Genomic DNA, 26,939 nt, shown 5'->3' with positions numbered 1-26,939 from the left:
AGCCGTATTGATATCTTTATGCATCCCATCACATTGACAGTCTCACTGCTGCAGACGGGTTACTTTCATATCTCGGTGAGTAAAAACAATTGGAGTATTTATCAGATAGCATTTATGCCACTTTGCCAGGTAATATCATTAAAAAAAAAATTGTTGTTTCAGTATCGTTAACTGCTTTCTAAATATGACAGCTGTTATGAGCACATGATTCCCGATGTGCAGGAATGGAGATGGGCATGTCACGTGCCACAATCTGCTAGATATAAAAACCAGCAACTCGAGAACGAAAGAAGATATTGTTGTGTCTTTAATTTTAAATAAATCTTTGATATCTTATCCCCATTTCATGCATGGCAACATATGGGCTAAAATCAGCCATACACAGTTTATGCAATGCATTTTTGCCTCTGCAAACTTTTAATTCTGTGCAGTGGTTAACTTAATGTGATGATGGACAGTAACTATGACAAATAATGAAATGTAATTCAGTCCTTTATTGAGCTGAGATGTGCAAAAATGAAATTTTTTTCATTGAATAGCTTTATTAAAATCAGAATTAACATTCCGTACTAGATTTTCCATTGTTTGTTGTCTTCTGAAAACCAAATGATAAGTATTTGATAGCAGCCAGAATGTTGTCTTACAACACAGGTAGCAACGTTAGGTAAGCTGCACAACAACAACGAAGTCACTTTCAGCACGGAATGTAGAGAACGTGTCTGTAGCAGTCAAAAACTTATAAAGCAGTCAGACATTGCGAGGAATAAAATTAGATGGAAAACAAGAATCGAACCTGATGGAGCAAATTGCAAGTCAGTGCTCTTCACTACTGAGCTATGGCAACTTCTCCTCTAAAATCCCTCATACTGTACGCTTCCACAATACTTCATGTGTAGTGCTCAAAGAAAAATGCTGACCTGGTGCTGTGGGCAACATAACACACCCAATGCCCGCAGGGGTGACATCACATAAGGGCATGCACAGTTGGAAACAGAAGGCTACAGCCCTCATCTGGGCCAATCGTAGCACAGTGGAGCATCATTTCAGCACTAGGCATCGGCTTCTAGTTATCGCAGAGAGAGCACTATAAAACACAGTTTCTTCCATTTTACTTGGATACCGACACACATTCGAAGAGAACAGGCACAATTGTAGTGAGTTTTCCGGCTCACATTCTAAGAGAAACGGCATAAATTTTAGCACAATATTTGTAGTGTGCTGTAGCACAATACCACATGGACACCACTTAAATGTCACACTATGTGACACATTGTCAGTATTAGGGATATGCTGTGCATTCATAGATAGATAGTTGCTGAGACAATAGTTTTGTTTGAGAAGGTATATAGAAATTTCTTGCACTGCTGTTACTCAGAATGTAAAATGTATCTGGAATATAATACAATTACATTTTTTCTGGTGTTCCTGTTGGTGTAGCAGATTTGTGTGGGGTCAGGTCCTACGCACGGGCCTCTAGCTTTTCAGCACTGTGTAACTTACAAATGTCGGGCAATAGGGCAAATCTCGAATCATTGCTGCGAGGAAGTAGCACGCCTGCTGAGACACTGGCTACAGTTGCAGACTAGAGAAAACAGTCTGGCGGGACAGAGTAAGCTGCAGACTAGCTGCCCCCACGTGTAATGTCTTTGTCAGGTGCAGTTCTGATCTTTCGCACGGGAGAGTTACAAGAGGGTCAGCTGCACTGACCCACTGATGTCAAAGGACACACGAGAAGGAAGTCACACTGGAGGGCGTGACTTAAAACTGATGGGAAGATAATGACAGTTAATAGCTGTCACTAGTAGAGATTGTGACGGCTGTGCTCATCAGGACAACATGAAGATGACGACAGTGGCAATCTCTAACAGGCACCTCGTTAACTGCGACAATAGAAGCTCTGTATCAGATATGAAAAAGAATAAATTTTAAGGTTAATTTAGATTTTAAGCAGCTAACAAAAGCCCTCTTGCATTGTTTTTTCCTGGCTTTGATTGCAAGTTGTCTGCAGAATTGAACAGTTGGATATTCAGATAAACCTATCTTCATTGTAATACATCTGCTGCTCTTGTTGTCTGTGGGATGACTAGTATATCTGAAAATTTCCAAGGCTGTGTGATTTTCAGTACTAGTTAATAAGTCCCTCCATTATATAAGAACAAAATTGGTCAGTTCATAATTATGTAGAACACCTTTATATATATATATATATATATATATATATATATATATATATATATATATATATATACGAACAATGCAGGAAAATACAGATTGCTACATACAGTAAAGAAGACAAACTAAGTTTGCAGACAGGTACAATTAAGACACTTACGCGAGTTTTCGGCTGCAGCCTTCATCAGTAAAGAAAGACACACACCATTTGCGCACACAAGCAAGCACACGACGACCAACTCCAGCATCTCGGACTGGAATGCAACTGTTGTGTGGGATGTAAGTTGCAATCTGGAGGAGGCAGGGAAGGGATAGTAGTGTATAGGTGGGGAGAGAGACGAACACTGTCTGGTGGAATGTGCAGGGGCTAGAATGCCAACAGGCACAGTGTCGAGAGGGTGTCGGGCACAGAGGGAAAAAAGGAGCAAACAAGGAGAGGAGTGGGGAAAGACGGGCAGATGCGTTGGCAGAGGGCTGCAAATGAACAGGTTGGGAGATGAGAATGGGGAGGAGATGATTGGACAGAGGGGGTGGAAACTGTGGGGTGGAGGACACGAGGACAGTACGTTACCTTAGCTCGAGGCCAGGAAAATTACGGGAGCGGAGAATGTGCCGTAAAGATAACCCCCTTTGCACATTTCAGAAAAGCTGGTGGTGGATGGAAGGATCCAGATGGCTCAGGTAGTGAAGCAGCCACTGAACTCAAGTGTTTTACATTCAGCTGCATGTTGTGCCACAGAGAGGTCTACTTTGCTCTCGGCCACAGTTTCGTGGTGGCCATTCCTCGTGTTTATAGACTGAAGTGGAAAGTGCAAATTTGTACCGAGGGCAGAAATCGAACCTGGGTCTCCTGCTTACTAGTCACGTGCGTTGGCTGCTGAGCCACAGTGGCACAGCAGTTCGTACAACTGCACGAATCACCCTGGCACGTCTCCATCCTTGATCCACATTCTCACTGCCACCACAGCTTCTTTAAATTCCCCTGAACAAACAAACAGAAAAACTGTGTCATTCCATTTGTGTAAGTACGTGCTTCTGGGTTTTAGGCTGGATCCACCATTTACGTTCATTGCTGAGGTGCTGTTCCAGAACGTGGAGAGCCTCGGCAATTCTTTTCCTGTGTAAGGGGAAATTTGAGGTAGACTGGGGCTGTAGCGAGAATTTGGATCGAGGAGGGAGGTGTGCCAGGGTAATCGGTACAGTTGTGTGAACTGCTGTATCGAGGTGGTTAGTGGCGTCGGTTGGAGCCTCAGTACAAATTTTCACTCGTCACATAAAATCGTATCTGTATGAGACCAGAAAAGTCTTTGAAGTTGTCATTTTATTTAGAATATGTTGGGCTTTCATCTGCATATCACACGTGTTGTACTTCCAAAACCTGACTGCACATTGCAAAAACAGGATTTTACAAGATGGTACTCACTGGTAATTTTGTGTTATACATAATATTATTTTTTCATACAAATTTCTTGCAATAAAAAATGATTTTTTTGAAGTGTTATTCTTAAATAAATGCTAATGTATTTTCATTCAAGTAATTTTAATATAAATCACAGAAAAATTAGACAACTGCACAGAGAAAACCTGAGTAATCACAGTGTTGTTTTGATTTGTGTGGCTCTAGTGACAACATTTTAATGTCAAAATTATGAAATTCATCAAATTCTAGTCATATTCTATACCTACTTCAACACTGACATACACTCTCCACAAGCCACTGTATGGTGCATGGCAGAAGCTATTTCGTATCATTGCTATCTGTTTCCTTTCCCGCTCCCTTGAAAATAGAGTGAGGGAAAGACAGCTAATTTCTCTCATCTTCATAGTCCTTATGTGAAATGTGCATTGGCAGCAGTAAATTGTTGAGTAGTAAACTTCAGATGTCAACACTCTAAATTTTCTCAATAGTGCTTCATAAAAAGAATGTCCTCTTCCCTCCAGGGATTCTCATTTGATTTCACAAAGCATCTCTGTAATACTCGTGTGTTTGATCCAACCTACTGGTAACAAATGTAGTGGCTTGCACCTGCACTGCTTTGATGTCTTCCTTGAATCTAACATGGTGGTGGTCCTATAAACTCGAGCAGTACTCGAGAATGAGTCACACTAGTGTTCTCTACACTGTCTCTCTTATATGTGAGCTACACTCTCCTACAGTTCTCCCAATAAACTGAAGTAAACCATTTGCCTTCCCAACCACCACCCTTTCATACTTGTTCCATTGTATATTGCTTTGCAACATTATGCTTAGATATTCAATTCATGTGACTATGTCAATTGGTACACTGCCAGTGCTGTATTCATATTAGTTTGTTTTTCTTACTCATCTGCATTAACTTACATTATTCTACATGTACAGCAAGCTGCCACTCCTTCAAACCAAATAGAATTTTTGTTTGGGCCACATTGCATTCAACAACGGCATTTTGCCAACCTTGCCATACACCTTAGTGTCATCAGCAAACAGCTGCAGATTACTGCTCTCACTGCCTGTCATATCATTTGTATATACAGGATGGAGAAAAATTGTGTCATGAAATTTTAACCCTGGATAGCTGATGCCAGCGGGAACCATGATTACTAATGTTGTGTAGGTCGACAATGAAGAATTTTTAAACTACGAAAACTTGGCGCCACACACTGTGATTGGCCGTGGGGTTGCCCTGTTGCTGTTTGTCAGTTGACGGGCAGCGCTACGGTTGTCGGTTCACACATGCAAACGTCCGTTGCCTCCTCACTGCCCCAGCGTGATAAGCATACGTCTCGAATAGGTCTTGCTGTTTGTCTCCACCTCGTGTCAGAGGCATTCACTTGTAAGCTTTGGTTTGAAGAGCACACACAATTTAGTCATACAGTAAGCATGGCGGCACAGTATTTGTTTGAAGAAAAATGAGATACGGTTTTTGTTTATGGACTAGCAGACAGCAAGGTGCATGAAGCTTGACGGTTGTATGAGGAACGGCACCCGGCAAGACGCCACCCACACCTGCAAATGTTTACAGCAATTCACCGGCGACTTGGCAAAACAGGCTCATTGGCGGGATACTGTGGTGATGCTATAAGACCTCAAACGTGACTGAATGCTGCATTTGAAGAGACTGTTCTCGAGTGCTTCGAGAAAGCACCTATGACAAGTGCTCTGGCGGTTGGACACGACGTGGAGGTCACGCATCGGTTAGTCTGTGAGGTTTTGAGGAATGACAGCCAGCATCCATTTAGTTTCCACCCTGTCCAAGACCTAAATCCCGTGGCAGACTATGAATACAGGCTAGGATTTTGCTGGTGGTTTCTGCAACGGGTTGCACGAGATCCCGACTTCCCTGCCATTGTGTTGTTTACCGACAAGTGCACCTTCCATCGGGATGGCATTTACAAAACTTGAAATGTTTGTTGATGTGCAAGAGAAAATTCTCATTTCACATATGTCCACAGACACCAGGAACAATTTTCACTCAACATTTGAGCAGGCACTGTGGGCGACCATCTGATTCGGCCAATCCGTCTACCACCTCATCTTACTGGGTCAAATTACCTTCACTTTTTGCAAGAAACTCTACCTGGCCTGCTGGAAGATGTTCCCCTGGATGTACGGCTTCGCATGTGGTTGCAGCACGATGGGGCACCAACAAGTAACAGCCGTGCTGTGTGCAGATATGTAAATGAACTTTTCGATCGCCGGGTAATCGACAGAGGTGATCATAGGACATGGCCCCCACAATCACCAGACCTCACCCCACAGAACTTTTTCTTGTCGGAATTCTTCAAGGTTCTAGTTCACCCACGCGGATGCGAACCACCTAGAAACGAAAAGGAATTAATGGATCGCATTCAAAATGCCGCCAGTCACATCGGGGCAATGACAGGAATCTTTGAAAGAGTTTGGCATAACACCGTTCAGTGTTACCAAACTTGTGTTGCCTCAGAGGGTCGCCTGTTCAAGCTCCTGCTTTAACCCTTTCGTGGGCAAAATTATTGAGGAATTTTTTTTAATGGATGGAGATCAGATAGTAGTTAACAGATAGGTATATTTATCATCCAGAATATCAAATTTGCCCCAACTGTGAAAGTGAGGTCACACAACAAGGTGGGAAGTATTCTTCCCACTGCCCTTCCTTGGAGTTAAATGACAAAAACAACTTTTTCAATATATGTCATATTTATTTGATAAATTTACTTCTCTTGTTACAATGATTGTTCACAATTACTTGCCAAGAAATTTTCTGAAACATGGGTCTATGCAAAGTGGTATTTGACAATACGTACAAACACAGCGAGTGCTCTTTTCTGCAGCATTGGTACTACAATGACGGCACGTCCAGTAGGTTTCTCCTAAAATGGGTTGATGCTCCCCTACAGCCACATGATGAAAATCTTCAGGTTACCCCTTTTTGCCATGAAGACAGGTTTTTGTCCACACCTTTTTTGGGATGAGAAGCCAGCGATCAATTGTCTGGCTATATGGATACCGTATGTGAGCTGATCATGTGTCCACATTCTCTTTTACCTATGTTTCGCCGGATAAAACTGTTCACTGCAGCAACGACCAGCAGGAAATAAAATATTCTGTGCCACCATTTTACAGAACGTCTGCCAATAGCATACCATTCTCGTAATTGATCAAACTTATCGACACCACCCATTATTTTGTTGTAGTCTACTGCAACTTCAGGACAAGAATTCTCTGTACTAGTACCATTCTTGTTTTTCCTTTTCACTGTTGCTGTTTCTCATGGGTCATGTACTGAGGACAGGAAAGTGACTGGATGGTTATCCACCCATTTTACTGCAGAAATGGTTCCTTTTGTTTCAAACTGGAATTTTTCTCGTTCTGATTTTATGTTTTCCTTCATAAATTTGGGTAATACAAAAGTATTTACCTTATAGTATAGCTTTGAGGAAAAAAAATCACAAAGTGTCACGCAAAAAGCACTGAAAGGCTCCTCTAAAGAGCAACACTCAGCTATACAAGCTTCTGCGGGAAGGTACAGCAAAAAACGGTGGGAAGTTCCAATTGGAAGCAATTCCCTATACTGTTCACTAGGTGGTAGCACCGTACAGAGGTGGGAACTGTGAATCCCACGTGACTAGGAGCGAGTTCATTGCAGTGGGAAGCATGTTTCCCACGGCTCACGAAAGGGTTAAGTAAACAATGTCCTCTACAAAGAAAAGGCCTTTTTCGGTGCTGAAACAGTATGTAATAGACTTTGTGTACATGAACTAACAGCTGTTGATGTGTTTGTTCCCGGTACGTCTTATCATGAAACTATAGTGGATGTGTCAGGACCTTGGCATATTCTGCCCCAGGCCCAAAGAGTGGAAGGCCGGCGCACTACCACCAAGCGTGCGGGCAGCATTGGATACATTGCAATCTCTGACAAGCAAAGCATTCACGGTCATGCGTTGTCCAGAGCATCTGGCAACAGAGCAGTCCTGCAGCCAATCAGAGCCTGTGGCACCAAGTTTCCCTAGTTTAAAAATTGTGCGTTTTCGACCTACACAACATTAGTAATTTTGGTTCTTACTGGCATCAGCTATCCAGGGTTAAAATTTTGCAACACAATTTTTCTCCCTCTGTATGTTTTTGTTGTGGTCTTCAGTCCTGAGACTGGTTTGATGCAGCTCTCCATGCTACTCTATCCTGTGCAAGCTTCTTCATCTCCCAGTACCTACTGCAACCTACATCCTTCTGAATCTGCTTAGTGTATTCATCTCTTGGTCTCCCTCTACGATTTTTACCCTCCACGGTGCCCTCCAATGCTAAATTTGTGATCCCTCGATGCCTCAAAACATGTCCTACCAACCGATCCCTTCTTCTAGTCAAGTTGTGCCACAAACTTCTCTTCTCACCAATCCTATTCAATACCTCCTCATTAGCTACGTGATCTACCCACCTTATCTTCAGCATTCTTCTGTAGCACCACATTTCGAAAGCTTCTATTCTCTTCTTGTCCAAACTAGTTATCGTCCATGTTTCACTTCCATACATGGCTACACTCCATACAAATACTTTCAGAAACGACTTCCTGACACTTAAATCTATACTCGATGTTAACAAATTTCTCTTCTTCAGAAATGCTTTCCTTGCCATTGCCAGTCTACATTTTATATCCTCTCTACTTAGACCATCATTGGTTATTTTACTCCCTAAATAGCAAAACTCCTTTACCACTTTAAGTGTCTCATTTCCTAACCTAATTCCCTCAGCATCACCCGACTTAATTTGACTACATTCCATTATCCTCATTTTGCTTTTGTTGGTGTTCATCTTATACCCTCCTTTCAAGACACTGTCCATTCCGTTCAACTGCTCTTCCAAGTCCTTTGCTGTCTCTGACAGAATTACAATGTCATCGGCGAACCTCAAAGTTTTTACATCTTCTCCATGAATTTTAATACCTATTCCGAATTTTTCTTTTGTTTTCTTTACTGCTTGCTCAATATACAGATTGAATAACATCGGGGAAAGGCTACAACCCTGTCTCACTCATTTCCCAACCACTGCTTCCCTTTCATGCCCCTCGACTCTTATAACTGCCATCTGGTTTCTGTACAAATTGTAAATAGCCTTTCGCTCCCTGTATTTTACCCCTGCCACCTTCAGAATTTGAAAGAGAGTATTCCAGTTAACATTGTCAAAAGCTTTCTCTACGTCTACAAATGCTGGAAACGTAGGTTTGCCTTTTCTTAATCTTTCTTCTAAGATAAGTCGTAAGGTCAGTATTGCCTCACCCTCTGTATAGAGAGAGTAAAAGTGGTCCTATCATAGTTCTCTGGGGCACTTCTGACAATACCCTTGCCTCTGATGACGAACACTGCCCATCGAGAACAACATACTGGATTATATCACGTGAGAAATCCTCAGGCGAGTAACGTATTGTTTGACTGATGATGATTAGTTGCATCAATTTTCAAAATGCGTAATACCAATAATTGTCATTTCACATTATTTTGTTGAAGTATAATGTTTTTAAAAGTGTGATAGATTTCTTACGAAGAGTAAATTTTTAAATAATACAAATTTTTAAATGCAAAATATTAAAGAAATTGCCTCTGAATTTGCAGAAAAAGTTTTTACTCTTGAAAAAAGTGTATACAAAAATTTATGATCAGTGTAATATAAAAACATCATTTACATAGTGAGTATTATTAAAATTTTCAAAGTGAATCTTTAGTTTGCTATAGTTCTGAATAATCATAGTGTGAATAAATAACGTAACAACACGACGTATGTAAGTAAAGTGTCACAGCACTCACAGATTGCAGTTGCATATCTTCAATCCAAATGACAATTTTGTGCCTTGCAGCTTAAATGTTTCTGTTAATCTAGCCCAACAGCCACAATAGCAGGAAGCTAATGCCATTCTATAGCTGCTTTTATAAAACTCTGGATATTATTGGTACTACAGTGGCACATTTCTCATCTTCTGGACAAAACCACACTTACTAATGCTATTAGAAAGAGTTTTTGTCAACAGTATTCTAATAGATAATTGTTTTAGCTGGGGTAAGAAATGTTGGCCAGTTTTAACGTAAGTTAATGTTTGTGGCTACAGGTCCTGGACCGGGATTGCATTCTAAGACTTCCCGTCGTACGTGCAGACAAAAGGTACTTCCCGTTAAATCATCGAGGGGAGAGCAACGATCCGTGGGGAATTGTGTCGGAGGTGACTGTGGATGACAGCAGCACCATAGTCACACTGAGGAGCATCATACAGGTCAGTAAGCCACTGCTCTAGAATGGAACAGCTTTTAGCTCCACTTTAGAGCTCTCCTATACAGTTTGATGCAACAAGAAGTAATTATTCTACCTGCTCATCACATAATCATCTGCTGCAGCAGCAGAACACACGATATTATTTTACGGGTGTAAAACAACGGTACTAACAAAAATTAGATAAAAAGTGGAGTAAAAATATCTTAGATATATGGTACAATAGTTTATAATGTTAAATGTAATTTGTCAATCCCGTCAACAACATCCAGGATCAGTGTCGGGAAATGACTTTCATTGCCTCAATATGATGTTAAAGGACACTCCTGCATAGTATGTTGGATGCTTTGTGGTAGTTTTCTGCAAGAGCAGGGGTTGGGCTGTTTTTACACTGGGGGGGGGGGGGGGGGGGGAGTTCTCACATACTACAGTTTGTCTCATGCCTTCCACTTATGCCAAAGCAAATTGAAGCTTGTTAGTTGAAAGTGCACATTGAGGTTAGGTTTTTGCTCTTGCTGGTTGTAATCTCCCCCTCCCACAATTTGGCAATGCCACTACTATTGTCGATGGTAAAGTCTCTTTTTTTCAAAAATACAAGAGGAGTAAGATTTACAGTAAGCTTTTTACTTATCTTCTTTTCTTGTTGTTGGCTCCAGTTCTTCATGCCTAGGGGCTGACTCTTGAAGCTGAAATTTTTTATATTTTAGGTTCTCCTGGTTCCAACTGGAGTAGTTAACTTTGAAGAATGCCCACAGAATTTTATTATTTTCATGATAATTTATTCCATTACAATTTTCTATATAACAGTGTCGTTTAAATATTCACATTAACAAAGCCAAAATTACAGTGTTCTTCCACAATACAAAAACACATCCGGCCGCATCAGAGGCTTACCCACCACTACTTCACTCTGCGGTAATAACGGTATTCCAAAGGGCTTACAATCTTTCTTGGCAAATGAATTACTAGTAGTTTGTATTATTATTTATAAATGAATCCAGAAATAAAAATAGTAAACAGTGCCAAATTGTGTAATTAATAACAAAAATTTTAAGTGTGTCAAATATTTCGTAATTTCAAATGTTTCTAAAAAAATAATTTTAACTGTGCATACAGAGTAGTACATATTGATTGTAGCAAAGAAAATAAAGTAATTTCTTTTTATAGATTTTAGCTTGAAATATAACATATCATGTACAAAATCATATGAATTTTTTTTTCAGAAAGACAGCTGAGATGACAATAACCTGTTCAAAATTCGAATATATTTCTGGTATCAACTACTTCTGTTAAGAAAAAGTAATGCTAGAGGAATGCCTTTACATGGTGCTTACTGGATGTGTTTTGCTACCATTTATGGTTTGTTTCAAATCCTTCATCAAGGTGTTCTGCAGTGTCTTTATTGCTGGGTGGCTCAATTTTACCATGTTAGTTGTAGCACTTTGGATACTGCCATGAATGAGGAGCTCAGGGTCGACCAGTATCTTCTTATGTGTATTTGGGAATTCCTGCCTTCTGAGTTCAAGTGCAGACATATGGTTAAGAGTTTGGAGCCACTAAACCTGCGTAGCATTTTAGACATACTATGATCGTACGCATCACTGTATTGAGTTGGGTATCGAGCTTCAAGTATGGTTACTGTTCTGCCACACAGTAGCACATTTTTAATGGAGTTATCATTAATTTATGTTATTGGAGAAAGGCATCATTGATTTTAACAAGAGTACTTATTGAATCATACTTGTAGTGGATTAACATGTGGTGTATGGATGCATATAACATCATCCACCCTTTTTATCCTAGAAATACATGCACGTTGTGTTTGTCGTTGTTGTTGCTGCACTATCCAGCCCCAGGATTAGTTTGATGCAGCTGCCAACTGTTGTCTGTCCTGTGCAAATAATTTCTGCAGTCTACATTGAACTGAACCTGCTTTATTGTATTAATCAATTGGTCTCCTTATACTATTTTCACACCCCACCTCCACCGCCAGCTTCTTATATTTACAAACTGTGTATTCCTAGGTATCTCGGGATGTATCCTGTCAACCTCTCTCGTTTAGCCAAGTTCTACCATAAAGCTCTTTTCTTCCCAGTTTACATACTGCTGCATTAGTCACTATCAACTTGCCTCATCTTCAGAGTACTTCTGTGGTACAACCTTTAAAAAGCTTGTTTTTTTTCTTGTCTTTAATATTTATAATCCAGTTTTTATTTCCATACAAGACCACACTGGAGAGAGTTTCAGTGAAGACTTCCTAACACTTAAATTTATAGTTGATGTTAACATAAAATTAGAAAACATTTCGTTGCTACTGGCCGTCTACTTTTATTTCATCTCTCTTTCAGCAATTGTCAGTTGTTTTGTTGCCAAACTAGTAGAACTCAACTACTACTTTTAGTGCTTCATTACATACCTGATCACTTACCGTCATGAGACGTAATCTGGCAACACTATTACAGAAACCTCCCTCACATTTTTTATTTTAAATTTGTAAATATCTGTTCTCTAATCTGCTTCCTAGACATTATCTGTTCCCTAGAATGGCCTTTAAAGGCATTAGCCATCTCTGACATCATTACAATGTTATTGGTAAACAACACAGTCATGACAGCATTCTAAGGAATATGTGTGTGTGTGTGTGTGTGTGTGTGTGTGTGTGTGTGTGTGTGTGTGTGTGTGTGTGTGTCCCCTCCCGCTGAAGTTGGTGAACGCAGTGCTAGTGATGATGTCTACCAGACAAGGATGCTGAGCAAGCTGATGAGCAGAAGCAGCTCCAGTATTGATCTGATGGCACTCATTCTAAGATTACACTCCAGCCTTGGCTCTCTCTCTCTCTCTCTCTGTCTCTCTCTCTCTCTCTCTCTCTCTTTCTCTTTCTCTTTCTCTGTGAGGCCTTCGGAAATTGAGTGAAAAGGAATATGAAACCACAGAGACTACACTGCAAAATTATTGCAGGTGTACAACCACTTCAGTGAGCCAGTGGACGTGTACTACATGACGCGGCGGGGCAATGAGGTGGAGCGTGTGGGCACCGTGCAGGCCGGGCGGCCCCTCAACCTGCCACTCTACGCCATCTACACACCCACCAACGAGCTCTTCTTCAGCGTCAAGGGGTGAGCGCGGCATCTGTGTATACTTAAGCTCACACGATTGAAGTGTGAAAATAGTAACTGAAACTTTGTTACCTCTGAGGACATCTTCACGATTAGGTGGTGACATGGTAAGCGTGGAAACATGCCTATGTCTGGATACAACTGTTTCAGTATGTTTGTGGAAGGGTGATAACAAAACTGAGGCCCCCTACATTTTTAACTGTACGACAACTGTTTATTTTTTATCATAGTTACTTGATTTTAAAGGCTGAAGAATCCTTTACTTTTCCACGTAATCTCCATTACAGTTGATGCAATTTTGTAGGCGCTGTGGCAGTTTTATGATGCCAGTGTCATACCGTCTCATGTTGTGTCCTTCAGGAAGCGTTGGACTGTACCTTTGACCTCATTGTCAGAGCAGAACTGCCATCCAGACAAGTGTTCTTCCATCTTAGGGATGATGTGGTTTCAACCAAAGTTTTTCAAGAGATTGACACTTGACCATGTAGTGTAACGTGGCATTCTTAGGAATACTCTATTCCACTATGTGCTTTCAGGACAACTAAAGATGATTGTGACATTTAATAACTTACTAAGTAGTACATAATTGGGAACCATTCGCTGTGCATGTTTGTTTGTAGTTTGTGCAGACACAATTCACACGTGTGTGTGTGTGTGTGTGTGTGTGTGTGTGTGTGTGTGTGAGAGAGAGAGAGAGAGAGAGAGAGAGAGAGAGAGAGAGAGAGAGAGAGAGAGTGATCTGTTTTCAACAAAAGCCTTGAGGGCTGAAAGCTTATAATGTGAGTCTTTTTGTTGTGCCTATCTGCAATTCAGCATCTCCGCTATATGGTGAGTAGCAACTTTCCTTTCCTTTCCATAATAATGGCCAGCCGGAGTGGCCGTGCGGTTCTAGGTGCTACAGTCTGGAGCCAGGCGACCGCTACGGTCGCAGGTTCGAATCCTGCCTCGGGGGATGGATGTGTGTGATGTCCTTAGGTTAGTTAGGTTTAATTAGTTCTAAGTTCTAGACTACTGATGATCTCAGAAGTTAAGTCGCATAGTGCTCAGAGCCGTAGCCATAATAATGTTAAAACCACAGAATAGTTTTAATGAAAAAGTCAAATTCATTGAGTAGCTCTGAATAGTTAATACTTTCTTTCCTTACCACCCTCAAGGAAACAAAGTCTGCAGAAAAAAAAGTTGTTCATGCACATCTGTGGGGCAGAGTAGCCAGACCGCAAGGATACTCAAGAAAGGTGACCGTATATTCACAAGATTTGTTAAAGGTAACGCTCGTGGAAAGGGTGACAGATCCATTGCGACTGTTGTATACCACACATACCTGTATGAGTTGCTGTACATCATAACAGGTGACACATGAGTCACGGAGAAAGCTTACAGCCTTGATCAGCATTCCTCTTCTCTGGTTCCAAACTGCCCTTCTGGATTCTTCCATTGTTTCAAAGTGCTCGTAAGCATTTATTGTTGTCCCAACTGTCAGTCGACCAACAGTACTCCCTTCTGGTCCCAAAACACAGTTACCATGACTTTACCGGCAGACGGGTTGTTTGAATTTTTGAGGCTTGGGCAAAGAGGGATGCCACCACACTCGTGACTGTTGTTTTGTCTCACTGTAGAAAGAAATGTCACCTGTGAGAATTGAGTCCAGGAAGTTGTTCTTTTAGTCTGCATAACATCAAAGAAATTCATGGAAAGAATCAACTCGTTGCTGTTTGTAGTCTTCTGTCACCATATGCAGTACCCATTTTGTGTATGCATTCTAATATTGGTGCAGCAGACATGAATGTTGCTGTAATCTTTACTTGTATAATATTCTCATAATTCTCCATAGTATCCATCTTAATAAAAGTACATTTCATCACTAATCATTGAAACTACAGATCTTGTCACAAGGACATCATATCCAGCCATTATCCGATGTCTATCCCTCAATTACTTGAAAACAAACGTCACTGACACAGAATTCTTGGCACTTTGTACCTTGATAACAGATACCTATACGCACTTCAGACCTGTGTGAATAAACAAATAACAGTGCAGAATAATGGATCGTGGATTCTTTACGTGACAATGCGCTGTGAAATTGAATCTTTGGAAAAAAGAAAGCACTTTGTCTGCAGGAGCACAGAAACACACAATAAATAACACCCATCTGCATGATACCAGATTACTGAAAATAAATGTATGTGCTTGATGGACTTATTCATGCTGATTTCAGAACTGTTCTCAGTCTCATTCTATTAAGTATAGTTTTTTTTTTTTCCTAATATATTAGGACAGCAAGCTGGGTACACAAAAATGCTCTGCTTTTTATATGAGTGTGGTACCTGGCCAAAGGCAAAACTTTTTACTGTAAAGATGCAGTCAGATTGAAGACTTTTGTATGTGTAACTAGAAACATCTTGCATAAACTACTTATAGGAACACATAGAAATATTATTTCTGTTACTACAAACACAACTTCATGTAACAGTTTTTAAGGGCTCTTCCACAAGATGGATGATGTTTTTAGTACCTTTCCTTTGAGATTTCCTTTAATCTTTCAAGAAACATTGAATGCTGGAATTTTTGTTTGTCCTCTAATTCACAAATTGTTGAAAGATAACAAATTTGAGAATACCATTAAGTTTAGAGAAAAAGATACATGGACTGCCTTCACATCTCTTACTGAAACATCCTATGGAATAATTTCAGGGAGCTTAGTTGTAATATGAGTGTAAAAGTCCATAGCCTATAGCTGCATCAGAAAAATGGAGTGATTGACAGCTATTTATTTACAGGACAGTTACCACAGCAATGATGAAGCAGAGAATGATCTTGCTCATGCCTTCTGTTCTGTTCACTGTTGTCAAATTGCTCTGCTACTTCAGGTTCCAGTTGCAGACAAATCTTGTGGTACCTGACAGTAGTGATTCGTTTTTATTGTTTCTGTGTGTGGCGTGTTTCTTTTACATGACAGAATGTTTTATATTAGTTAAAAAGAGTGCACAGAAAAGTGCTGAGACTGTTACTAATCTGCTGAGCACTTTCCTGTGTTTTAATGGGCAGCAACTGAATGTATCTGGAATAGAAGAGCCGAGCTGTTAGTGAGGCAGGCATATTGTGTGCACAGACAAACTGAATCCACATCATCGCCCCCTCACATGTTCAACTGTGAATCACTTTGTTGTTATGATCGAGGTGTACACTCACGTATTGAATTCTTCCTTGAATGTCTGTGACACGGTAGTGAAGCCAGAGGAGGGAGTATCCAGCAAAACAGTGAGGAGATGAGGAAGAGGTACCAGGGAAGAAGGAATAAAAGTTTGATGAGCAATTGACAGATTTTAAAGAGGGACAGTAAAGATAAAGGTTCTGCAAGGAAACAAAAGAAAGGAATCTTCAAAAATGAAATGTTTCTAATAGAACTACTTGTGGTGTTCTTAGTATATGCCAAAAGATAAAACATTAATTAGAAAACAGAAATCCTGACTGAAATGTTAAGTTAATACCTGTGACTCAATTACTTAAATCTTTAAAATATGAGATCTTATTTTGTGATGACTCCTGACATGATAGAACAAAATTAAAGCAATTCTCAGAACCAGCATTGCTAATTAATTCTAGAACATCTGTTTTTGAGAAATCATCTGAAAAAATTTAAACATGCAGGCTTGTCTAATTTGGCACCAAGTTTTCATTATTTGTTTTTGACATACTTAGCATTTCTGTTGCTGATGTGTGAACATACTGCAAGATTCCAGACTTGGGTAAACAGAAAATTTCTGCACATCACCCTGTATTATCAACCAAAATTTCCTTTTGTATTTGATGACTTCACCAACTCTCAACTAAACTGACACTTTCCAACCTACTCTAGACATAAAGTTACACTACAAATCAGTCTGTCACCACAATGTAAGTTATGCGTTCAAGACAAAATCAATAATAGTAATTAAACTGGGACAGTGCAGAAATGCTGTGCATATTAATGAAATAAATGCATGTAAGTAGTAAAAAGAGTGGGGAAGCCACACAGTGTGAGTAATTAATTTGTATCATAGTCATTACAGTCAGGATTGTATTTCAGACTAAATCATTAATAACATTTTAACATAAAAGGTGCACAGGTTAACGGCATGAAAATGTGTCTAGTTAACAGCTGTTCATTGGCTATCATACACTATCCTCCTGTTGGCTGCCTTCAACTTGACACGGAGATGCATTGACAACGTTTTCCTTATACTGCAACAAGTGCAGGATGTGGAAGACAATTTGTTAATTTTAGCTGAAATTTAGTGTGTTGCTTGAATGTGTGAGCAGCACTACACTGTGGCTGAAGTTTTCACAACAACAGTTGGTGATAAGAAATGAAAAGTAAAATTATACACTCCAAACAGCAAGCGTTCAATCTTCCTCTTTGCCCATACCGTACTATTGGGATTTTGAGATGCTTGCAGTGCGTAACAGCTGAGCAAGACATATAACTATCCTACTGGAGTCTACCTGTAACAGTAGATGAAACATTTCCGGTTTTATTTTCATGTCAACTCAGTCACACACTCGACTGAATTTGATTGAAAAGGACATCAGCCTGTGTTCATGTGGTGCTGTACTGCTTATTCTCATTGTGTCTGGGGCAGGCTGTGTGTGATGAAAATTTGACACCCACTGATTTTATGAGTATATTACAAAATGGGGCATTTCAGAGACTGTGAGGCTCTCTACAATGACCTCGCAACAATAGAAAAGTGATTAAACACGAATGAAAGGAGTATGAGCATTAGCAATAGTTGGTCAGTTTCTGCTCCAGTAAATCCTAGCAACATTAGAGTATATGTAAGGAAGTGGGTGGGGAGGGGGAGATAGGTTTCTGGAGGAGTGACATCTGCACACAGATTGGATTGGGGTCTCCATGTAAGAGGGATAGTTTGCAAGGCAAACAAGGTCCTCTTCTGAGTAAGGAGAATTTTGAACAATTTTCAGAAAGGTGAAGCAAGAGGCAGGCTGTATCTTGGTAAAGCCTAATCTGTAGTGTTGGACCCAAACCAGTCATAATGTGATTACAGACCTGGAGGGCAGTAAGATCTGTGCAGGGAAATTTTGAGCAGTACAGTAGTGTCAGTGTCACCTTAAATAAGTTAGTGTGGAACTCGGAAAGCTGAGTGGAAGAGCCCTAAGAGAAGTCCTAAACACCCAGCCTGGGACACCTCAGTGTGAAACTGGATGTATTGTAGGATTAGAGGAAATTCAGTGATTTTATGTATAACTGTAGTCTGTATATTGCCACAGCAGCATGGAAGCTTCACTGCAATTTAATGTAATAATAATAATAATTATCATTACAGGTACACTGTTTCAGTAATACCATTTGTGTGGAAGGAACTGCAGAATATGTTGACACAAAGCAAGATGCTCCAGTGTGAACCAAAAGACAAGAAGGATAAGGACCCATTCTTTATGAAGGTTTGTTGTTTAAGGAGTGAAGGTAAAAAACAATCCTCTAATTAATATTAATAGAAATGCTGCAAGTGCTGGGTCATCAAATTGCACATAAACTATGCTGATTCAAATGACACTATATGGCTCCAGAGACATTTTCAGGTCTCAGACATGTATGGTGTACATATGCCTGTTTTGGAATAGCACCTCGGCAGAATCCAGGACTCGGTACAAATTTTCATTTGTTGCTTTAGTCTGTGTATGTGCAAAATATGCTGATTTGGTTGGCAGGTTGTAGCCGTATAGGTGTGCATGCTTATGTGTAGAGGGATGTGCTAGCACAGTTCCCAGTTTTAAGTAACTTTCAATGACTCAGCTCTTCTGCTGTTCAGTGGGTTCTTATTTTCAGTCCTTAAATTAATTTCATTGTTTTTTGTTTTTTTTTTTTTTTTTCCAGTTAGTGAAACATACTTTGTCTTCTCTGTCTGACAAGGCACAATTTAATTGAAATCATGTTTCAAAAAAAAAAAAAAAAAAATGCCATAAACACCGCATAAAATCATTTATAGTTAATTATTTATCTGAGTCATCACTTATTGTATAATGAAGAGACTGCATGGCAATCATATTTTAGCAATTTTTTATGCGCAGTGTATAGTACATGAAGTTCAGAACTCGGATATTAATTTTCCAAAAAAATTTGATGTAGGTCTAAAAATTCTTGAGAAAATCAACTTCGAAATTTTCCAAGTATCTGTATTCAGTAACGCATGGTCAGTTTGTTGACTGGCCAAAATGCTCATCTGCAACGTGGATGATTTTGGTTGATTCTTGGCTGATGCAAAGTTTTAAACAGTGGTGCATGTTCTGTGAGCATTTTTGTGAAGTGCAAAATACATAAACATGAAAAAAATTAATTTTTTAATGTCTTTTTTATTGAAAGAACATTTATTATCAGTCTTTTCATAAAAGATCAGTAATTAAGAAATTATATTTTGTGTGGGATATGTAATTAGAAATAAGAAGACAGGCATTTTTCATAAAAACTGACAATCAGATATATGTTAATTAGTATATATTTGATGAATTTTGTACCTAAATGACCTGGATATTAGATCTGAATGGAAAATACAAAAAATTACGTACTGAAATGAGACTCGAACCAGAAATTACCAATCTCAAGCACTACAGACCATTTTTCATTTTTGCCCCCTCTCATTTTTAAATTTTTGTCTTCCCCCTCCCTCCATTTTTACATATTTTATGCTTCACAGAAATGTTTGCAGAACATTCACTGTTGTTTAAAATTTGTACTGGCCAGAAATGGAATCCTCGGCCACCTAAGGAACCGTGTGGTGTTCCGATAAAATCTGCTGTGTGTCACCAAAGTGAAGGTGCTCAGAATAGTTTGAAGTCGATTTTTCTGGAATTTTTGAGTTTCGTCAAAATGCTTTGACTGATATTTGAGTTCTGGACTTCATGTACCACAACTATCAAAAATACAAAAATCTGATTGTCATGCGGTCTCCTTGAAAGAAATAGATCAGAGCACCATTGAAGTGGACCAGTACTGAATTGGGGAGAAAGAAAATTTGGAACAACTTGATGAAAAAATAGTTCTGGTTAGTAGGAAACATCCTAAGGCATCATGGAGTAGTTAATTGAGTAATGGAGGGTAAAATCTGTAGAGACCCCTCTCTGCAGTATCCGCAGAATACAACCGGTGCAACATGACGTGCAAAAATAATTTCTGTAATTTCAAGAGTTTCTCAATTTTCTCATAGGAATAAGTCAAATGACCCTTCAAGGATAAGTATCTGCTAAGCTTTGTTCTTTGCAGGGACTGCCGTTTTTAAATTTCTTCCTTGCCTGGGTCATATATACGGGATGTGTCTCACGCTAAAGCACACCACAATTTGAACTGGTGCTAATTTACAGATTGTGGGAGAACTGGAGCAGGTGTACTTCGAGCAGACGAGCCGGCACACGGTGGCGAGCTCCTGCTACAACATCTACCTGCGGCCGGCCGTCATGCTCAAGAACCTGCTCCCTGTGGACATCATCTGCTGCCTTGCGGGCACTGCCAAGGAGACGCGGCTCAAGCCGGGCCACCGTGCACAGGTGGCTACTGCCGAGCCGGGCAGCTCCGTCATCATCATCAGGGTCAGTGGCTGACTTGCGACATTGCAACTTTTGTCTATTAGTGTGGATGCGATTGATTTGTAGCCTCATCTTCTGGTGCTAAAGCCAAAGTGTTGTCGATGTAACCGTCGTTCTCTCTCACCGTTCTTACAATTTGATTGTGATTTGTCTGGTTTATTCCACTGATGTCATTTTACAATACAGGTCCCTAAGACTTGCCTGTTGGTTATTGTCCCTGGATTTTTTTATGAAGCTGTTACGTCAAATAACGGATCCAATTAATTTAGTTTTTCTTCTGTGTATCTTGTTATCATCACTATCTTTTTGCAGGGGACATTCTTCTGATTGGGGAGAAAACACTTACATTATTCCACATGGTTCTGTCTTAAGTCCAATAATATGTAACCTTCCATCTAATATCCAACAAGCAGAACTAATTGCATCTTAGGTGATACAGGTATTTTAATCAACACAAACTTATGTAAAGCAACAGAATAATAATCTTAAAATTCAGTTCTGCATGTCTAGAGGTATTACACCAATTATAAAAGTAACACACACTGAGGATATAATAATTAGGATGGAAACCTCAAAAGTTCAGGTGCTCATATTGATGAGAACTTTAACAGCAAAAAATATGTGTTTGAATTCTTAAAACTATTCAGTTAAGGCATATTTGCAGCTTGCATCATCAGAAATCTTGGGGAGAGATAAGAGTAAGTTAAAAAAAATTATTTTTTTTATTCAGTAATGTCTTTTGAACAAAAAAATTTTTTTTTTTTATTCAGTAATGTCTTTTGAACAATGTTCTCATCTTTAGGAAAGAAAGTTTTGATGGCTCAAAAACCTGCCATAAGGATATTATGTGGTGCTCACCAGCAATCATCTTCTTGATATTTGTTCAAGAAATTAGGTATTTTGTCTGCCTCGTGAACTTTGTTAGAAATACTCCATTCAGTGCAGAACGAACAGTTATGTACATAATAACAGAAGAAAAATTACATTCATTATTCCACAGTCTAGGTTGGCTTTTTAACCAAGAAAGGGGTGCGGTATAGTACCAACCACAATTTTTCATCACATACCGAATGATAAAATACATCTGACAAACAGGAGTGTTAAATTTGAAAACTGAAAAAGTTCCTCTTTGATAACTATTGTTATTCCATAGCACAATTTCTGTTTACATTATATGTAAAACATTGCGCATAGGAATTACTTATTTACATCTATATAAAAAAAAACTCCTTGCAAATGCTTGACCTGTTGCCATATTTACATCTGAATGTAAAGTGACCCATTCCACATCATTACACTCAATTCTACAAATGATTCATAGAATATGAAACTAAGTAATTCTTCATGAACAATTTTATAATTCGTTCATTGGATTTTCTTTCAGACTGAGAGATTTTTGTTGATCTTCTCTATATACTCATATCATTTACTTGTAATGTTTTCCTTTTCTCTCAGATTCCATCTTCACAGTCATAATTTAAAGTGCTCCAAATACAGATGGTGTCCTGCAGAATTTCTTTGTTGTTTCTATGTTAGCTGGTTGTTTGATAATAAATTATTCTCATTTCTGAAGGCTTGTTTGGTCATTTCAGTTCTTCCTTTAATGTCCAATATATTTCTGTGATCTGTTTCTGCTCTTACCAGGTAACAAAATTTGTTTACTTGCATTAATATTAGTATCTCAAGATTTGCTCTTATTTATTTATACTATTATTTTAGTCTCGAATGTGTTCATTCCCATTTTTGGTTGTCTGAGGCATCAGACATGATGTTTAACATATACTACACTACTGGCCATTAAAATTGCTACACCAAGAAGTAGTGCAGATGATAAACAGGTATTCATTGGACAAATATATTATATAGAACTGACATGTGATTACATTTTCACGCAATTTGGGTGCATAGATCCTGAGAAATCAGTACCCAGAACAATCACTTCTGGCCGTAATAACGGCCTTGATATGCCTGGGCATTGAGTCAAACAGAGCTTGGATGGCATGTACAGGTACAGCTGCCCATGCAGCTTCAACACGATACCACAGTTCATCAAGAGTAGTGACTGACTGGCGTATTGTGACGAGCCAGTTGCTCGGCCACCATGGACCAGGCATTTTCAACTGGTGAGAGATCTGGAGAATGTGCTGGCCAGGGCAGCAGTGGAACACTTTCTGTATCCACAAAAGCCCGTACAGGACCTGCAACATGCGGTCGTGCATTATCCTGCTGAAATGTAGGGTTTTGCAGGGATCGAATGAAGGATAGAGCCACGGGTGATAACACATCTGAAATGTAACGTCCACTGTTCAAAGTGCCGTCAATGCAAACAAGAGGTGATAGAGACGTGTAACCAATGACACCCCATACCATCATGCTGGGTGATACGCCAGTATGGCGATGACAAATACACGCTTCCAATGTGCGTTCACCGCGATGTCGCCAAACACGGATGCGACCATCGTGATGTTGTAAACAGACCCTGGATTCATCCGAAAAAATGACGTTTTGCCATTCGTGCACCCAGCTTCGTCGTTGAGTACACCATCGCAGACGCTCCTGTCTGTGATACAGCGTCAAGGGTAACCGCAGCCACGGTCTCAGAGCTGATAGTCCATGCTGCTGCAAACATCGTGGAACTGTTCGTCCAGATGGTTGTCATCTTGCAAACGTCCCCATCTGTTGACTCAGGGATCGAGACGTGGCTGCACGATCCATTACAGCCGTGCGGATAAGATACCTGTTATCTCGACTGCTAGTGATACGAGGCCATTGGGATCCAGCACGGTGTTCCGTATTACCCTCCTGAACCCACTGATTCCATATTCTGCTAACAGTCATTGGATGTCGACCAACGCGAGCAGCAATGTCGCGATACGATAAACCGCAGTCGCGATAGGCTGCAATCGGACCATCATCAAAGTCGGAAACGTGGTGGTACGCGTTTCTCCTCCTTACACGAGACATTACAACAACGTTTCACCAGGCACCACAGGTCAACTGCTGTTTGTGTATGAGAAGTCGGTTGGAAACTTTCCTCATGTCAGCACGTTGTAGTTGTCGCTACCAGCGCCAACCTTGTGTGAATGCTCTGAAAAGCTAATCATTTGCATATCACAGCATCTTCTTCCTGTTGGTTAAATTTCGCGTCTGTAGCACGTCATATTCGTGGTGTAGCAATTTTAATGGCCAGTAGTGTATTATATCATCAGCAAATGAAATACAAAGTTTTTGTGTACCATTAATTCTCATCTCTTTGTTGCCACCTTGTGTGGTTTTAATTGCACTTTTTATGAATAAATTAATTAAATATGGAGAGTGAGGACAGTCTTGTCAGACATCTCTTCTTATTCTCCTGTCTATCTTAATCCCAATCATATCTATTTCTGTACTCTAATTTCTGTTTGGACTGAGAATCATTCTTTTATCTCTCCAGTCTATTATTCAGATTTTAATCAGTTCTCCAAACAGTGCATCAATGAATAAGGCATATTTGTTACTCATTTCTTCTTTCTAAAATCATTTGCACTGCTACTATAGCTTCTTTGGTTGCTTTCCCTTTCCTAAGTCCGAGTTGGTCATTTCCTAAACGTTAGTCAGTCCAAGCTTTTAACAGACCGGGGTAGACTTTCTGAAGCATGGCAGAGTAATGTGAACAACACCTGGCATTTCCTTTCTTTGTTACGGTAATAGTTACACGTTTTGTTAACCCTGTTGATAATGTGCTATCATCATAGCAGATACACAAATTTGTGCAGTTGTTCTTCCATCCTATCTCATTCCACTAAAGTCAGGGTTTATGCTATCTTGAGGTATGCTTTTATCTTATGCCAGATGGAACATCCACATCTTCCAGCTGTTCTTTCTGTGAAGTTACTTTTACTACGAACAAGACCAGGCTGCGTACTCTGGACACAATCTGGTTTATTGGCCAAACTACAACTCGCAGTCAGCTTATAACTCAGAAGACAGCTTAGTCATTTCACAAGAACATCTTGATTTCTGTTACCAGATTCTTCTCTTTTCTTTGGTGTACATTCTCAGATCTGCATTGACAAAAACCATGTAACTTCACCAGGGAGGACCCCCTTGGCACAACGCACGGCACCACAGTCTCTGAACGACTACTTGCGGTAATGTTGTTGTTGTGGTCTTCAGTCCTGAGACTGGTTTGATGCAGCTCTCCATGCTACTCTATCCTGTGCAAGCTTCTTCATCTCCCAGTACCTACTGCAACCTACATCCTTCTGAATCTGCTTAGTGTATTGATCTCTTGGTCTCCCTCTACAATTTTTACCCTCCACACTGCCCTCCAATGCTAAATTTGTGATCCCTTGATGCCTCAAAACATGTCCTACCAACCGATCCCTTCTTCTAGTCAAGTTGTGCCACAAACTTCTCTTCTCCCCAATCCTATTCAATACCTCCTCATTAGTTAAGTGATCCACCCACCTTATCTTCAACATTCTTCTATAGCACCACATTTTGAAAGCTTCTATTCTCTTCTTGTCCAAACTGGTTATCGTCCATGTTTCACTTCCATACATAGCTACACTCCATACAAATGCTTTCAGAAACAACTTCTTGACATTTAAATCTATACTCGATGTTAACAAATTTCTCTTCTTCAGAAACGATTTCCTTGCCATTGCCAGTCTACATTTTATATCCTCTCTACTTCGACCATCATCAGTTATTTTACTCCCTAAATAGCAAAACTCCTTTACTACTTTAAGTGTCTCATTTCCTAATCTAATCCCCTCAGCATCACCCGATTTAATTTGACTACATTCCATTATCCTCGTTTTGCCTTTGTTGATGTTCATCTTATATCCTCCTTTCAAGACACTGTCCATTCTGTTCAACTGCTCTTCCAAGTCCTTTGCTGTCTCTGACAGAATTACAATGTCATCGGCGAACCTCAAAGTTTTTACTTCTTCTCCATGAATTTTAATACCTACTCCGAATTTTTCTTTTGTTTCCTTTACTGCTTGCTCAATATACAGATTGAATAACATTGGGGATAGGCTACAACCCTGTCTCACTCCTTTCCCAACCACTGTTTCCCTTTCATGTCCCTCGACTCTTAAAACTGCCATCTGGTTTCTGTACAAATTGTAAATAGCCTTTCGCTGCCTGCATTTTACCCCTGCCACCTTCAGAATTTGAAAGAGAGTATTCCAGTTAATGTTGCGGTAATGTAAGCTCGTTGAAAGGGTGTCTATTACCACTGCAGGACACTCCAGGAGCACCTCAAACATAAAATTTCAACCCCAGGAAACCCAGACCATATCAATACCTTAACTGACAATAATACTGCCACTTAAACTTAGTCGAATGCCAATTATGAATGATTAGTCAGTTATACTACCGGTAACTGCTGAGGTTACACATGTTTCACAAAACCTCTGAAATATTAACCAACGTATCCTTACCCTTACACTAACTGTTTACATATTTGTTTTACATTTTCAAAAGCAACAGATACTTCTCCAGATATGACTGTGCTTTAGCCAGAAAATTATTTCAGAATCCATGCAAATTAGTAAAACAAAACAAACCATTATTGCACTTAAGGGAATTTGTATTTTGTCAGTCCTGCCCTGTACCAAGGTTAAATCACTAGAATTTGGCATTTTGTTGTGGTTGAACCTCAGCTGTTTGCTGTTTTTCTTTGGTTGTTAGTGGTAAACATCCTTACCGTGTCAGATGAGGATTCAAACCTGGGACCTTCGCCCTCTGTGGGCAAGTGCTCACCCAATTGAGCTATCAGAGCATGACTCGTGACCAACCTCCTTAGTTTCCCTTCTAAGAAAGTTGTATGACATAGCTGCTTTGGGTGGTGAAATAATTCAACAGCTGCACTTGAAAATTTGTGACAAGACCGGGACTCGAACCCAGATTCTTGGCTTCTCACAAATGCTTTCCTTGACTGCCTCGGGCCATCCAGACATGCTTCTTGTCCAACTCAAATTCCCAAGTGCTGATCACTACTGATGGAACACCATTAGTTTTCCCATTACTCACAGCTTCACTGTAGTCCTGCAAGGGGACAAATGATGGTGTACGTCCACATTGAAATAGTCGTATGTCTGTTGAGGCGTATCTGTGCAATTATATGCGTGGTATATTTTCATTAAGACATGTCTGGAAGATCAGACACCATACATGTAATTGCATAGCTTTACTGCTGCCAGTGCCTCTCCCATACCTTCCAAACATTGCAAAAGTGCTGCTGCATTCGCCATGAGACAAGCACTCCTTCTCTGGCACACAGTTTTAAACTACCAGAAGGTTTTAGATTGGCACACTCTCCACTACTGAGTGAAAATTCATTCTGAAAACAGTTCTGTAGTCTGTGG

At 39.9% G+C, this 26,939-nt stretch overlaps 1 protein-coding gene across 1 annotated transcript in view; it reads left to right on the top strand.

The window, feature by feature from the left end:
• LOC124552247 (vacuolar protein sorting-associated protein 13-like) overlaps positions 1-26,939 on the top strand; it is a 494,948-nt gene that overhangs the window by 295,458 nt on the left and 172,551 nt on the right. Inside the window, exons 38-41 of the mRNA XM_047126529.1 lie at positions 9,726-9,887; positions 12,842-12,999; positions 18,327-18,444; positions 20,359-20,583. Of these exons, the coding sequence (XP_046982485.1) occupies positions 9,726-9,887; positions 12,842-12,999; positions 18,327-18,444; positions 20,359-20,583 (663 nt within the window). The remainder of the gene's footprint in view (positions 1-9,725; positions 9,888-12,841; positions 13,000-18,326; positions 18,445-20,358; positions 20,584-26,939) is intronic.

This window comes from Schistocerca americana, chromosome 10 (genome assembly GCF_021461395.2).
Source record: "Schistocerca americana isolate TAMUIC-IGC-003095 chromosome 10, iqSchAmer2.1, whole genome shotgun sequence".
NCBI lineage: Eukaryota > Metazoa > Arthropoda > Insecta > Orthoptera > Acrididae > Schistocerca > Schistocerca americana.
Note: the sequence above shows the minus strand (reverse complement) of the source record. Positions and strands in the feature narration are given on the sequence as shown.